Genomic DNA, 17320 nt, shown 5'->3' on the forward strand with positions numbered 1-17320 from the left:
ATTTCTAATATTATTGTTATTAATATTATTTTAGACATCTCTGGCATGTTCAGAATGCTTTCAGGTCAGAAAGAGTATCGTTTCTACTCTCTCTCAGACTCACCTACATAGATCAACCTACTTTTTTCCTCCTCACCATTTAAGTCTAGAAATATGGAAGAATGAATACGTGGAAATTAAGCCTATCATAAAGCTGAAATCCAACCCTCTTTTCTTTGCTGCATGCATTCTAATTTTTGTTTCTCTCCCCAGTCCCTGTTTCAGACCCACAGTTCCAGTTGGATACCATGTGGTTGGAAGATATAAGTGTGATCCTGTGTGTGCTAATGACCTTCATTGTCATGCAGATTTCCTTTATTTACTTCAGATTGAGAGGTATGTGTTGTGGGAATGGTGACACCTCACAAGGCACCTTTCTCTGACTCCCCTCTAAGATGTCCTGAGCCATGATTTTCTCCTCCTTCTGTCTTCACCGGGAAAAGAAACAGATGGCCATGCATCCTTCTTGAGGCTCCTAGGGGTTCAAACATTGACCAATGTTAGTCTTTTGAATGCCAGTAACATACTTGGCTCTGATTGCATATTTGCAACCATTCTCTGAGATGAATGTGGGAGGCCCAGAGATTTCCTAAATATTTTTGTATGACAGGTCTTCGAAAAGTTCATGAAAAATGAACATAACAAAACTATGCATGGGTTTCAACAACTTTTGCACACAATTTCACTGATCTTTCAGTTGAAGTACACTTATATAATGAGCTCTTTGAAAAGTTGTTTTCTGATACCAGAGGCAGAACTGAACATTTCACATTGTAGTTGTCTCTATCAGAAATAAGATGTCCACAGGGCCGGGGAAGGAATATTTCTGAACCTGTTTCACAGTATAGCATGGATATTTGAAACATCTATAACTCTTTCCTAAATAGTAAGGGCCCTTGTTCACTGTCTGTGCACCAAATCCATCACTGCAGGAGCCAGTAATATCACACATGGACTACTGACTGATGGTCAATAGTCAAAGTTTATTAACAGCATCAGACTTTTTTAAAAAGGTTGTCATGTAGGCATCCAAGGACGGGGCTTGATCCCTTGCATCTCAACAGCAAGGGACAGTCTCCCAATACACAGCTTGTTCCTCTGGCAGGTCCTCTATCTAAACCCATGAACCTGGAGGTTTCTTGTATTCATCTCCTTCTCAGGTCTTTCAGAGGAGATTCAACTGGCTCTGTCTCCCTCAATAGCAGATTCTGAATGTCCTGCAGGCCCTGACTTGGTTTTCCAAATGTAATTCTTTTCTAAATGGAAAAGAATATAAAACTCTTAACATGCATCTATATGTATATGTATGTATATAATATATGCTATATATAATATATATGTAGATAATATATAATATACATACATATACATATGTATTCATTCAGCAAGCATAACATACAGTAAATTACTGTTCAAAAAGGAGTCAGAGAGCTAGAAAGAAAAAACGAATTCTCTCATCAAAATTTCACCAGTGCACATGCACTTTCTTAAGTAATTAGGAAATAGTATGTAAATTGAATCAAACTCTTTTCCAGAATGCCCTTTTTCTTGTAGATTTCCTCCTAGCATTTTTTCACTCATTGATTTGATAGACAGACGTTAAGTCAATTTATTTATAAATAAAAGGTGCATTTCATTTTGTTAAAAATAGATCTGGCATCACAGCGGATTTCGTTATATTCTCCAGTAGGTTTCCATTTCAACTACCTGTCTTAGTAGGGTATGAATTTTCAAACCTTGCATAACTTTTGTTTCCTAAACAGGTATCCTTCAAACTTAAAGCTTCTCATCTTATGCCCTGCAGAGAAGGACCATTACACCACATGGAGAGGAAAAATATAATTTGATATTCAAACTTGAGTATAATTTGTAGCTCCTGTATAAACTATAGTTACTAAAAAAAAGTGAAGATACAATCAGAAGATAAGTTAGGAAGAAAACCAATAGTCTAAGTGGTAAAGTGGAGAATGTCTTGGGTTGAAGAAATAAATCTATATCAGTAATTGTATCTTATATTTACAACTTATTTTTTAAAAATTAGAAAAAAACTACTCTCAAATTCATGATATTTTAAAGGCTTAACCAAAATATTGAGTATTGAAAATATACAAATATAAAGCCCAAACTATGAAATTCTATTAAATATGTGTGTAAAACATATTTAAGCTTATGCTAAAAGATAACTAAAAGGAAATTCTTATGCTAAGAAGAGAAAATAAATACAAAAACAGTCATGCATCCAATTTGTTTGAAATTATTACACAGTAAATATACACTAATAAATTATTCTGATATTTACAAAGAAAATATTTAAAGAAGTTAAAATGAAATATATAATTTTACACACATTAAAACATTTTTTGAATTCTTCCAAAAATGTTGATATTTTTATTTCTTTTATAGAATTATTTAGTTTGCTTGAAAGTTCCAGAGGGAGTGAGGGAGAAACAGAGAGGCAAATTCACTCACTGCCTGCAACAGCCAGAATTGGGCAGACCAAAAATGGGAGAGGGGAGCTTCTTCCAGGTTTCCCACCAGGGCGCATGATTGTCGAAGGCCCACTGCTCTCCCACCATCAGCAGGAGCTGGATTGGAAGTGGAGTAGTCAGGAAATGACGAAATGAGGTTCCAGTACTGCAGGTGGGAATCAGCCTATCTCTGTCGCAATTTTAACAATGATCTTCTAGATACTAGCAAATCAAATAATAACTTTTAACTGTATAAATTCTTCCTGCTGATTACTTTATTTTACATTTTGTATCATTTATCACAAGTAGTGAAACCAAAGCAGTTTTACTTTAAAAACAAAACATAGAGTCACAGGTCACTTTCTCAATGTAGAGTTTGCAGCACAATTCACAATAGTAAAGAAACGGAAACGGCTCAGATGCCCATTTCAAGAGGGATGGATAAAGAAATTGTGATACACCTACGCCATGGAATACTACACAACCATTAGCAATGAAACGCTACCTTTTGCAACAAAATGGTCCCAACTGGAGACCATTATGCTCAGTGAAATAAGCCAATCCCAAAAGGACAAATATCACATTTTCTCTCTGATATAAAATAACCTTCATACAGAATATAAAACAGATAAATATGTAGGTAAATTAATATATGCATGTGTTTTCATAGCTGAATTGTACAATGGAGTTTAGCATACTGCGGTAATATTTTGTGGGAAAATGGCAGGAGGGGAGGATGGGAGTGGGAAAGAATCGCTAAACCTACCAAACTGTATAACAGAAATTAATGGAAACAATAAAAAAATTATCAAAACCATTTTTCTCTCCTACTACAGTTCTGTGACTAAAGACTTATCTCAGTGTCATCTGTAGTGCAATCAGGTATTTTGAGGTTCAGGAAAAATGCTTGTATGCATACAATGAGAACAAATCTGTTCACATCCTCCTGCAGACAGAGGACATTTCAGATTCACTGACTTTGGTGAATGACCTCCTGTGATCAGCTGGGAAACGAGTTCCAAGAAAAAAAATCTAAGCAAGACTCAAATGCTCTAAGACAGGGTGTCTGCTTCAATTCATTCACTAGTGGATTAACTCACTAGCCAATATCAATATCCTGCTAATGTGTGCCCTGCAGGGCAGTAGTTGATGGGCCAAGTACTTGGATTCCCATCACCCATGTGGGGCTTCAAATCAGCAGATCAGCGTAGCACTGGCAGTTGCGGCCACTTGGGGAGTGAATCATCGGATGGAAGATCTTCCTCTCTGTCTCTCCTCCTCTCTGTACATCTGCCTTTCCAATAAAATAAAATAAATCTTAAAAGAATTCATCACACAAAGGCTTCACCTTTGCCCCACTCTAGCTTTGCAGGTATTTACAGAGTGAATCTACTGAATGAGATGTCTTATTTAAGAGAGAGATTCACTGGTGCAAATAAAGTGAATACATTTTGGAGCTAGTCTAGAATTTGATTCACATTGCAGGAAACATCAGAGCAGGCAAAATCACACAATCTCAGCAGTCCACAAAAGTGAGAGAGCTCCTGGAAAGAAGGTAGAGACCTACACTGTGCACACATGAGGTTAACTACAAGAAAGATACATCCCATACCCTCCAAAAAAATAAAAATTAAAAATAGCTTAAAAATATTAAACTAAGGTTAGCAATTACTATTCAGGTTAAATGTGATCTGAAACAAAAAGGTTTCATCCCGTTTCTATCAGAGTAGCAAATTTCAAAACACTAAGTTTTTAATGATTATTTGGAGAAATGGAAATATATGCACTCTTGATTTATACATAAATTAGAACAAATAACATGCTAGGAAAGTTGTCGGTGATTAATAAAACTTATGATACTATGAGAACTCGTTGGAAACATATTGTTCCCCTTAAAGTGGGTATTCACTGCATTTCTGAGAGAATTTTAAGAGTGCGAGAGAAAGTAAAACTGAAAACATTTCCAAAAGTAGAAATAATTCCATAAATACATGCTAATTTGTCTTTTACTGTCATGAATGTATATTACCAGATAATATTGAGTAAAAATAAGGGTCTCTTTTAAAAAACTACTTTGTCACAAAGATATAAATTGAAATCCTAGAATACAGGGCTTGTGACACCAACACCTCAATTCAGCATGCTAGCTCAATTACTGGCTGCTCTGCTGCTGATCCAGCTCCCAGACAACGTGCCTGGGAAAATGATTAAATATGGCCTGAATATGTAGGCCCCACCACCCATGTGGGAGAACCTGTCAGGATTAATCAAACAAACAAGAAAAAGAAGCTTAACGTAAAAATGATTTTATTATTCTGCATTGTGGCCATCATCCACACTTTCAGGACAATGCACTTTATGTGAGAATACAGAGACTTTTGTACCCCAAAAGAACACAAAGGCTTTCATTAATTCTTACCTTATGTGAAGCTAGCAATTCTTAAAATAATTGTTCTTATGTTAGTAAAACTAAATAAAGATAATAATAATAATATTAATAATAATAATAAGACATTAACGAGCATCTTGTTATGCTTTGGTCTGTTATTTACAAATGAAAGAAAACATAAGAAGAGATAGTATTGAGGTCAGGGACACTGTCTTCTGTTATTTTTAACTGGAGGGGGGCACAAAGGTGAGATAATACTGTGGATTTCAGTCTGCCACTTGGTGTTCCAAGGTTAGACACAAGCCCAGGTGTTCCTGGCTTGTGAATAGCTCCCTTGTGGTCTGATGCACTCAGCTCCTTCAGGAACCAGATGAGATTTCTGGCTCCTGAAGCGTGTTCCAGCCATGCATGTTATTGCCATTCACAGAGTGAACCAGTGAATAGAAGAGTTCACTGTCTCTCTTTCTCCATCTCTCACACAACCCTCTCTTTCTTTCTGTCATTCTGCCTTTCCGAAATGTATATTTAAAAAATCTTTTGGTAAAAAATTATCTGTGATATGAGCACTTCAGAAGTTCATAAATGGGAAAAAAAATGAGTCATTAAAGCCAAGATATAGGTCTACAAACGTTTGAGAGACAAGAAAGAATGAAAGGCATCACTGCTTTCATCAAAAGATTTATGAAACTATCACGTTGCTTCATTAGTACTATGACTGCTAAGGTGTGGTTTTGTCAAAAAACAAATTCTTGCTGTTAGTATTATGTGAGCTAGGATTCCTAAAATCCAATTTACTATGCTGTCTATTTGAAAAGTACAAACCTACAGAGGGATCTTCTATCAGCTGGTTTATTACCCAAATTACCATTACAATCAGGAGGAAGCCAACCAGATAAAAGTCAAGAGCCTCAAATTCAAGCTGGGTCTCCCACATGGATGACAGAGACCTGAGTCCTTGAGCCATCATTCACTGCATCTGGAGATGTGCATTAGAAGACAACTGGAAGTAGAAATGCAGCCAGGACTCAAACTCAGGCTCTCTGATATGGGATACAGGCATTGTCAACATCATATTAACTGATGCCCCAAATGTCTGCCCCAAAATCACTGAATTTATGTATTAATAATTTGTACAAATTGGGACCCCTTATTTACAATGTAACATACCACATAATGCAATGTTCCATTACAGAAATAATAACAAAATACCAGCCTTTTGGTAAAAACTATGTTGGCAGAACTCAGTGATATTCAAAGAGATCATGAGATGTAAGACAATTTCAATGTGCAATTACTTTACTACCCTGACACACACAATGTACATGCATCTGAAGTAAATAAAATCTACTCCAGAAGAGACACCATTCAAATAAAAACTATGTATGTTTTAAATTTTGGCCAGAGGGTGATAAACAGAGGTGTATTACTGAAGGCTTTTATCCTTACCTGGTTGAAGCATAGTTTATCAACAAAAATTCAAAATATTAGAATGTACAACACCAAATGTACTTAACACACACTTTAGATTGTGCCAATTTATTTTCTAATGCTAAATAGAAATCATACACACACAAAGATACATACATACAAAATGTGCTAAAATTCATGAAAGCACACATTATGAAAAATATGCATGCATTTCAATTTTTGCACTAAAATAAATTCTTTTAGTTCTGTGTTTCTACAAACTCTGCTGTGTGTGTGTAGGTGGTGTGCATGTTTGTGTGTATGTATTTTGCCCTGCCAATATAATTAGATTACTTCCATATATTGGCTGCAATAACCAGTGCAAAAATGAACAAGGTACAGCATTTAAATCTTTAAGGATTTATTTATCTTTATTGATAAGACATTTTCAGAGAGAAGGACAGAGAGAAAGATCTGCTGTCTTCTCGTTTACTCCCCAAGTGACCACAGTGGCCAGAGATAAGCTGATCCAAACCTATGATTCAGGAGCTTCTTTTGGGTCTTTCAGGCAGGTAGCAGGACCATTGTATCAGGCCAATAAATTATTGTTTTAAGATTCATATGCTGAGAATCAAAATGGTGAAATAGGGTAAGGACATGTTTAAATGGACTGAGAAACATTAACAAACATGATGCAGAGAGGGCACATTCCAGGAAATAGGAGAAGAGAGAGAAAGAGCAGAAGGGTACCTGGAGACTGACAGACACAGGAAAGCAGTGAAAACAATGGGGTGCTGGTGCAGTGACCAAAATCCCAGCAGCATCCACCAGCAGCCAGAACTCCACCAGCAACCAAGTGGGAAGGGACTTTCACTAGGAACTCAGGAAGTAAACCCAAAGAACTGCCCATCCTGCTGATCTCTTTGGTTGAAAAGAAGTAGAGACAGAGCAGCAGATCCCAGACAGGCAATGTGGGAACAGGGTGGATTTTACATCCCAGCCCACCCTCCACCCCCACCCCCCACCCTAGAGCCCAATCAGGCACCATTTTGTTTAATGAGGAAAAGGCAAGGGAAATGACTGAGCATATGCTGAGCTGGGAGTGAACTCATTTCTGACTCAGTGAACTGCAACAGAGTAGCATCCTACAGATTCCACCCAAGATGGGTCCAGGTAGCCCTCAGACCTGATAGCCAGCAGATCAAAGACTCTTGTAGTGGCACATCGGTGCCATTTTGTACAGTGTAACAAAAGTTTTAGGACTGCAAAGACAGCAAAGAGCTGTGCAGGTGCTGAGCTTACAAGAACTCACCGAGCTCTGTGGTTTGTTCTGGTCTCACAGGAAAATAATACTGACAATGGCATAATACTGGTCAAAATAGGTCCATGTAGCCCTCAGACCTAATGGCCAACAGGATCTGGCAAGATCACCACCAACAACAACCCAGCTATATAGGATTCCTGGTGTCTCCCTAAACCTGGGACCTGCCCCAATCAGAAGTGGGAGAAAGTTTGCACAGACAACGGTGCAGCCTCAGCACATTGTCACAGAAGGTGAAGAGTGATGAGCCAGGAGCTACGGCTACAGAGACTGTGGTGGAAATCTAACATAAGAACCCATGTCTGGAACTCACTGGAGAGAGTGGCACAATTGGCTGCAAACAAACAGCCATGTATCAACTGTAATAAGTAAAACTGAATTGTAGACTTGTGGGTAACACAGCTTAGAAACCTGCCCCAAGGGGCCCAGCATGGTGGCGCAGTGGTTAAGGTCCTCGCCTTGCACACCCGGGATCCCATATGGGCGCCACTTCCCATCCAGCTCCCTGCTTGTGGCCCGGGAAAGCAGTCGAGGACGGCCCAAAGCTTTGGGACCCTGCACCCATGTGGGAGACCCGAAAGAGGCTCCTGGCTTCGGATAGGCATAGCATCTGCCGTTGTGCTCACTTGGGGAGTGAATCATGGGACGGAAGATCTTCCTCTCTGTCTCTCCTCTCTGTATATTTGCCTTTCCAATAAAAATAAAATAAATCTTAAAAAAAAAAAAAAGAAACCTGTCCCAAGGAAAAGAATCTGCTAACCAGAAGTACAATGACCAAGAGTGAAATAAGAGACAGAGGCCAGTGAATGTTATTGAAGACTCCCCTGTAAAGGAGCAAAACTTTATGCCAACCTCAGAGTTAACTGAGAAAGGCATCAAGAAAGTGGAAACACAGAATTCAAAACACTTATTATAAACTTCTTATCAACAATGAGAAGCATGTAAAGCAGGAGCTCAAGAAATTTAAGGAATGTGTCACACTGGAAATGAATCAAATGAAAGCTGTTACATTAGAAATGAAGAATGCAGTGGAGAAAATTAGTTACGGTGAAGAGTCCCCAAAACAGAATGAAAAAAAGCAAAAGAAAGAATCTCAGAATTGGAAGATATTTCCTGTCACCAGGGAAAACAAACAAAAGCTGGAAGCAAAGTTGGATCAGGCCAAAAAAGCATTCAAGAATTGAAAGACACTATTAAGAGGCCAAATCTAAGAGTTATGGGAGTCCCGGAAGGTGCAGAAAGAGAAACTGGTTTTACAAATATATTTAAGAAAATAGTAAGGGAAAATTTCCCTAATCTGGAGAAGGAATCAAGAAATCACACCTAAGAGGGGCACAGAATTCCCACGGGGTTGATCAATAACCATCTTCACCAAGACATGTGATAATCAAGTTCTCTTCAATTGAACATAAGGAAAAGATCCTTAAATGTGCACATGGAAAACTCAGTTAACATATAAAGGAATGCCAATTAAATTCACAGGAGACCTCACACAGGAAACTACCCACCAGAAGAGAATGGAGTGACATATTCCAGATTCTAAAAGAAATTGTCAGCCCAGGATAACATATCCAGCAAAGCTTTCCTTTGTCTTTGAAAATGAAATAAGGTTCTTCCACAGTAAATATAAGTTAAAATAATTTGCCTCTTCCAAACCTGCCCTACAAAGGATACTTCAAGATGTTCTTCTTGACAGGGAAAAGAAATAGCACCCACCAAAACCAAAGGCAAATGTGAAGAACATCCCAGTAAATAACAACAGAAGACTAAATCAGTGAACAACCCATTTCTAAAGACAGGATCATACCACATATATATATGAACCCTGGATGTAAATGCCTTAAGCTCAATCAAATGTCATAGATTAGTAGACTTGATTAAAAAACAAAACCCATCTATCTGTTGCCTATCTGTTTCACCAACAAAATCAGCAGAAAATGTATCTCATGGATTTTTGGTTTTTGTTGTTGTTAGTTTCATCTCTTCAAAACAATTTCCCCACATTAAATTCTCCAATGAGTAATAGATCATACATAGCATCATTTTCTTCAAGAAGGTTCTTGATTTTCTTTTTCATTTCTTCAGCGACACATTAGTCATTCAGTAGCAAGTTAACTTCATGGTGTTGCTGATTTTTTTTTCTTCCTGTTGTCGATTTTGTTTTGTGGCTTTTCATTTAAGGGGATGTACAGTAACTGAAATGGAGATTAGCATATCCAGATGTGAGGATACAATGCAGTATGAATCGTTAATTTCAGTCAAAGATGAACTCCCAGTGAAACTGATTACTATATGATAATAAGATGCTGGACTTTCTGCCATTGTCCATGCCCACAATAATGGACATATGACTGTATGAAGAACTGTACTTTAGTAATGATACAGGAAAACTTGATGGCAGGGGGAGTGAGAATTGAAGAGGGGATAAGGGAAACTCCAGAAGCCTATGGAACTGTATTATAAAATAATGATGATGATGACAATAACAAATAAAAGGCTAAGCTAAAAGAAAAAAATATTTATATGCTGGTGGGAGAAGCACAGGTGAGTCTGAAGCTGGAGGCATAGGTTATCCACCCTCCCAGCTGTGTGGCTGCACTGGACCAATCTGGGCCAAGCTAGGCTCAATGAATGCATGGGATCCTCCCTCAGGCCACTGTTGCCAGGTGGTGTACACATCCTGAGCTTGTCCTGGGGCCCAAGAAATTTCTCCTCCATGGTAAAATCATACTATGGGTGGATCTTGGGTATATCTGGGCAGATGCAGGACCCTGGCTCTGCCCACCACCACCATGTTGGTGAGAGGAGCTCAGGTGACTCTGAAGATGGATTCATGAGTTCTCTACCCTCTCAGCTGCATGGCAACCACTGGGGGGACCTGGGCCAGGCAATGTGCTGTGGAATCTTGGACGTGTTGGCTTACAAGGAATGTGAGATTAGACAGGTGGGGGATTAGCAAGGGACTTAGTTCAGGTCCAGGTACAGAATGACTTCTCTGGAACTTCCATGGACAAAACCCATCTACTTGAAGGGCTACAATACGGAACCCACCCAAGAGTATCAGAAAAGGTTCTGTGAGGCTGAGCCATGAAATCAACAAATACTTGAGTGAATCAAGTCTAGGGGTAGAATCTGCTCACTCATATGAAAGAGCAATCTCTGTTGGCATCTGCAAGATTTGTGGCTGGGAATAGGCCTGGTTGGAGAGCTAAGGGAACACCCCGACTGGGCTGGAATTCTCATCAGTGAACATGAGTGCCAGAATCAGTGCACTGTCCTGGGCTGAACATAACTGCAATCTCCTTCAGCACAGGTGTAGCCAGGGTTTGGGGATGGCCAGGTGGGACTAGATTGCAGCACACACTGGTACTCGTGAAAGTCAGGGTAGGTGCAGAATGGGCTGGACTAAGTCTTGGCTTCCACTAAACCACATGAGAGCTATGTCTGGGTACTGACCAGGTGTGGATGGACTGCAATATCCAACAGTAAGAACCAGAATGGGTATGGGCCAATTGGGCAAGGACACCATTCATGCCAGGACAACTGATAGATAGTCAGCCTGGGCCAGGTACCTACCAGTATGTGCAAGATCTGCCACTGGGAGGAGACCAGATAGAGGAGTTTGGTAAACTCCCTTGTCAGATTGCAATCCATGCAGGTAGGTACAAGAACCAAGACAAGGAGCAGCCCAACTCAGATCAGGTTACAGTACCCACCACCAGAATACACATAGGTCAGTTCAGGGAGTTGGCCAGGCCAGGCAAGTTCATAACATCCACTGGCAGTTCCGAGAACCAGGATATGGTACAGGAGGGGTTGAGTCAGGCTGCATCACCAGCCAATTCACACTCGAACTGGAACTGGGGGCTGACTGGCAAAGACTGGGCTGCAGATCAGTCAGCTCAAGGTGGAACTGGGGGCAGGCTGGATCAAACTTGGCTGAAGTACCAACTGGTGGATGCTGAGGAAAAATGAGCCATGTCAATCTATGAGCCCTGGATGTTGGGGTCTGGAGGGTTCTAAGTCTTCTGGCCCAGGTTCTAGGGCCCACCTACATAGTGGGTGTTGGTGGGTCTAGTGGGCCCTGGGTCTCTTGGCCCAGATCCTAGGGCCCAACTACATAGTGGGAGTTGGGTCCATGAACCCGGGGTTGGGTGGGGGTGTCCAAGTAGGGCCTGGGTTTCCTGGTCCAGGTCACCAAGCCTGGCTACATCATGGTGGCTAGATCCTTGAATCTTGGGAGTGGAAGAGTCCAGCAGAACCCAGGTTGTCTGGTCCTGTTCCTAGGGCTCACTTACATAATGGGTGTCTGGTCTGTCAGCTTTGGGGGATGTGGGTCCAGTGAGGCCTGGGTCTTTTGGCCCAGGTCCTCAGGCCCACCAATGCAGTAGGCGCTGCATCCATGAGTCCCAAGGATGGGAGGATTGGAGGGGTCTGGGTCTCCTGGTCCAGATCACTGAGCCCACCTGTGTGGTAGGGGCCAGGTCCTCAAGCCCTAAGAATGGGGGTTCCAGTGGGTCCTGAGTCACATGACCCAGCGCCAAGGACCTGCCTGTGTGGTGGGTGCTGGATTCATGAGCCTCAGGGTTGGTGGGTCTGTCTTAACTTTGGGGCTCCTGGCCCAGGTCATAGGGCCCATCCACACAGTTAGCATCAGGTCCATGAACTTGAAGCTAAGTCCTCCATTGGGGTCTGGGTCTTCTCCAGGTCCTTGGGCTCACCTGTGCAGTGGGTGTTGGAGGGACCTGGGACTGCTGGTCCCATCACCAAGCCCACCTGTGTGATGGGGGTCTGGTGCATGAACCCCATGGGTTGGGGTCCGGCTGGTCCCAGGTCACATGGCCCAAAGCCATAGACCCTACCACAAGGTGGTCTCTGGATTGGTGAGCCCCAGGGGGTGGGGGGCTCAGAGGGGCTTGGGTCTCTTGGCCCAGGTCCATGAGCCCACCTAGGAGAAGTGGTCCTCCTCAGTGTAGAGGATGGAGTGCTGGATGGCAGACCATGGTGCACACGGAGGGCATGGTAGCTCATTGGGACCTGCAAAGAACATCTGGTATCATAGCAAAGAATGGAGAAAAGAACCTATGGACAACTACCCAGCCAATCAATGACAGCAAATATCTGGGAGAATGGAGACTATAAGGCCGATGGTGTCAGCCAATGGGCATTGGAAGGAATTCCTCACCCATAAAATGGCGGGATTGACAGTATTTCAAAACTATCAAGTCCACTTAAGAAGAACCTTCAGAACATGCACCATTGTGACTCTGGGCTGATATCGGGTGATCCTTCCCCATCTCAGGTACTGGGATGGTTGGGAGGCTGCGTGTGGCCTATTCCCTTATCTCCCCTCTCCCCCCACAAATGGTAAGAAGAAATAAAAAGATTAGAAACAATAATCACACCCAATTCTCCTAACTATAGGTCCTTCTCACCTTGATTAATTATGTAAACATCATCTATAATAAAATAAATAATAATAAAAAAGATTTGTATGCTGCAAGAGTTCAGTGCAATGGCTAAATTCTCACCTTGCAAGAATCATATGGGCATATGGACATGTCCTAACTGCTCCACTTCCCATCCAGTTCTCTGCTTGTGGCCTGGGAAAACAGTGGAGAATGACCTAAAGCCTTGAGACCTTACACCCATGTGGGAGACCTGGAAGAAGCTCCAGGATTCAAATTGGCTCAGCTCTGGCCACTGGGTCCATTTGGGGATTGAACCTGCAAATGGAAGATCTTTTTCTGTCTCTCCTCTCCATAAATTTGATCTGCCTTTTCAATAAAAATAAATAAATCTTTAAAAAGTAATAATAATGATTTACTTGCTTTGGAGATTCACACAAAAGTGGGATTGCTGGATTGCTTGATAATTCTGATTATGGCATTAGAAAAACTTCACTATTATTTTTCACGATGACTTTTTTTTCCAATTTACACCCCAATCAAAGACCAAGATTTTCTTTTCTATACCTCCTTGTTAGTCATGCTGTCTCATTGTGGATTTGTTTTTCATTTTAATTGCTTAAATTCTATACTTTAACTTGAAAAAGTAAGATTTAGTTTAATTTATGTATACTGGTAATTGTACGATCAGTATTTACAAGGTACAGTATGATCATTTAGTTCATGTAGAAGTAGATAGAGTACAATCAAATCAGGAAAAGCAGCATGTCCATCTCCTTAAACATTTATCATTTCATGTGTTTGAAGCTGACAGCATTTTCTCCATCACTTCTTTATAAAAAACATGCTAAGTTTTTATAAACAATAATTACCCTATTGTGCTCTACTCTGTGAAAATTATTCCTCCTTTCTAGCTGCATTTTGATACTTGTTATCCAGTATCCTTATACTGCTACCCCCTTACAATCTTTTTAACCTCTAGCTATCAACATGCTACTCTTTTTTTTTATCAGATCAACATTTTTTAGCTTCCACAAAAGAATGACAATGCATAGTATTTACCTTTCTATGTTTGAATTACTACAGTTAAGATCATTTTTTAAGCTCATCTATGTTGCCACAAACGACAAGAATTCCTTTTTATTGCTGATCAGTACTTTCAGCTGCTTGTTTATCATGGTGTTTTCATCCATCCATTGATTGATTGTTTGAGCATTTAGGCTGATTGCAAGATTTGGCTATTGTGACTAGCACTGCAATAAGCATGTGAGTACAAATGTTGAGTACAGTGCTTACATCTCTTCCACATAGTGATTTCATGTTCTTTGTCTGTATGCCTGGTCATAAGATTGCTGTATCACATGGAAGTTCACTATATAGTTCTTCAGGGAAACTCTAAATAGTTTTACATAATGGCACTAGTAATTTACATTTCTTCTGACAGTGCTTAATATTTCCTTTCTTTGTATTCTTGACAATTTTGTCACATTTTGTCTTTCTGATGATAGCTGCTTGAGCTACCATGAAATAAGGTGTCTCATCAAGGTTTTCATATGCAGTTATCTAGTTATTAGCAATATTGAATATTTTTTCATATGTCTGTTGGTCATATATGGCTTCTAAAAGCAATTTAGATTCATTTTATTTTTCAAAGGAGAAATATATATATATACACATATATATTTATTACAGAGAGAGAGACTTTTTATTGAAAAGGCAGATTTACAAAGTGAGGAGAGACAGAGAAAAAGACCTTCTACCCATTGATTCACTCCCAGAATGACCACAATAGCCACCTCTGGGTCTCCCACATGGGTGCAAAATCTCAAGGTTTTGAGTCATCTTCAGCTGCTTTCCCAGGCCACAGAGAGCTGAATGGGAAGTGGAACATCTGGGATATGAACCAGTGCCCATATGGGGAGCTGCATGCGGAATTGGAGGATTAACCTGTTGAGCAATTGTGTCAGCACCTTAGGTCCATTTTTAAATTGGATCATTGCTTTGGAGGCTATTGAACTATATGAGCTTTCTTTATATTGTACTTATTATCACTACCTTGGATACATAATTTTTAAATACAATTATGTAGGTTGCTGTTAGGTATAAACAAATTCAGTATGTTGCAAATATATGAAATAAATAGCAAAACTCAATTGTATTTCAATAAACTAACAATAAGCTATCAAAAAGCACATCAAGAGAACTGTTTACAATAACATCATGAAGGTTGTTATTAACCAGGCAAACATGCATAAATTGAAGGCCATGAAATAGCAATGAAACAAATTAGAGAAAGCACAAAAAATGGAAATATTTTCATACATATTAATTAGAAGAATAGTATTATTAAAATGCTATTAATATTTAGGGATTTAGGGATTTAATGTAATCCATATAAAACTTGTTCTTTTATCTTTCACTAAAATTGAAGAATCATCCTGAAATTTATATGGAACCACCAAAGACCATAATTAACTAAAGGAATATTTTTTTCCCCTACATTCTACTAATTTTCTTTAAACTAGTTTTCAATACTCTTACTTAGTTGATTAGGGTACAAAGGGTCAAGGGCTACAGGGTGAAAGTGGGTAATACCATTGTTTCCACACTAATATTATCACTTTTTCCCTGTATCTGGGCTCATGGGAGAAACAAAGGGAAAAGCCCCACCCAGCCTCCCACCCATTCTAGATCCCCAATGTGAGGCATGCTCCGAGGGTCCTGCTCAAGCAGTTTTGATAGTTCAACAGTCCTGAATTGCTGCCAATCTCGCAGTTCCAATTGCAATGAAACCTATTCAGAGTCCACTGGCTGACATAGTCTCTTCATGGTTGGGGTTCTGAGATCAGCAGTTCAGTTTAAGGGATCTCCGAAGAAACTTCATCTGAGATGTTCCCAGATCTGATTCTTGCGTGGGTTTGCTAGTACAGGGTCCAACACCGTCTGTTGTGCCAATCAGCTTATGCACTTGCTGGTCATTGCTATTGCTGGGTCAGTTCTGTTTCCAGCCCTGTCTTCCACTTGAACCAATGGGTGTTGCAATCCAGCTCGAGCCTACCCACTTCATACTCAGTCCTCACGCAAACCAGTGGTAGCTGAAGCCTAGTTGGAGTGACTCCCAATAACCCCCCACCAAGCCTGACCCCTACTCTGGTTCCCATGCTTGCCAATATGTACCGCAGGCTAGTTCAGTCTGTCCCACATCCCATTTAGCTCTCATACATGTCAATGGACATTGAAGCCTAGTTCAACCCAACCACCTACCATCCAGCCCACACACTTGCTGGCAGGTGCCTTTCTGTCTAGCCATGCCTGCCCCTGTCCTGGTTTTTGAGCCCTCCAGTGGGAGTGGTAAACCCGAGGGAGGTGCCCACTATCTCCCTACTAGGCCACTTCAACTTCTGGATTGTGCACTCTCCAGGTGGTTCTGGCATTTGACTTGACAGAATTAGCTCCCAGTGCCAGCCTCTGCCATCTGATGCTGTGGCTAAGCCCAACCAACACTCACCCACTCTAATATTTGCTTGCACCAGTCAGGACAGTCAGCCCAATCTGTCCCTTCCCTTATCTACCTAGGCCCAAAGGTGTTATAGCCCTGCCTAGTCTGGTCTGCCCCCATTCCAACTCACGCTTTCCAATGGAAGTTGTTCATCACGGAAGCCCACATTCCCCTGTCGGCTTTGCCCCCCCCCCGCCCCGGTTTTCACACGTGCTGTTTGTGTGCTGCAACCACATCTGATATGGCTCATCTCACCTTGGCATACCTTAATGTGTACTGGTATTTATCACAACCAAACCTGGCCCAACCTACACTCTGTTCTGGTGCTCAGATTCACCAGCGAGTGATGTGAATGGGTTCAGCCTGGTCTGCCCCCAACAACCAATGCCAGGTGTATGCCAGTGGGATAATTTCCATAGCCTGTTCTGGGCTGTTTCCTATCGTGCCTCTTGTGCTTACCTGCAGGGACTGTGTCCTGCCAGAGAAGTTGTCCAGGCTCCTTCATCAGAACCTCTCCCAGTGCCAGATTGCATGCATACAACTGGATCCAGGGGCGAGCCCTACTCAGTTCACCTCCTGTCCTAGCAGAAACAGTGGCTTTTCCTGACTTGTCTTCAACCCAATCTGGTTCTTACTGTTGGATGTTTCAACCCTGCAATGGCTCATCCATACCCACATACAGCTCACAAATGGTAAAGTAAGAGCTGAGACTTAGTCTAGTCTGTCACACATCTACCCTGTCCTCCAGACCACAAGATGGTGTTGGAGTCTAGGTCAGCTTGGTGCTTC

The 17320-nt window shown here is 41.0% G+C and overlaps 1 protein-coding gene across 1 annotated transcript in view; it reads left to right on the forward strand.

The window, feature by feature from the left end:
• The window catches only part of LOC121155326 (selection and upkeep of intraepithelial T-cells protein 1-like), a 174715-nt gene that overhangs the window by 15465 nt on the left and 141930 nt on the right, over positions 1-17320 (forward strand). Inside the window, exon 4 of the mRNA XM_040978620.1 lies at positions 253-375. Coding sequence (XP_040834554.1) covers positions 253-375 — 123 coding nt within the window. The remainder of the gene's footprint in view (positions 1-252; positions 376-17320) is intronic.

This window comes from Ochotona curzoniae, unplaced genomic scaffold, assembly GCF_017591425.1.
Source record: "Ochotona curzoniae isolate NIBS_2020 unplaced genomic scaffold, NIBS_Ocur_1.0 contig_291, whole genome shotgun sequence".
In the NCBI taxonomy this organism is placed as follows: Eukaryota; Metazoa; Chordata; class Mammalia; order Lagomorpha; family Ochotonidae; genus Ochotona; species Ochotona curzoniae.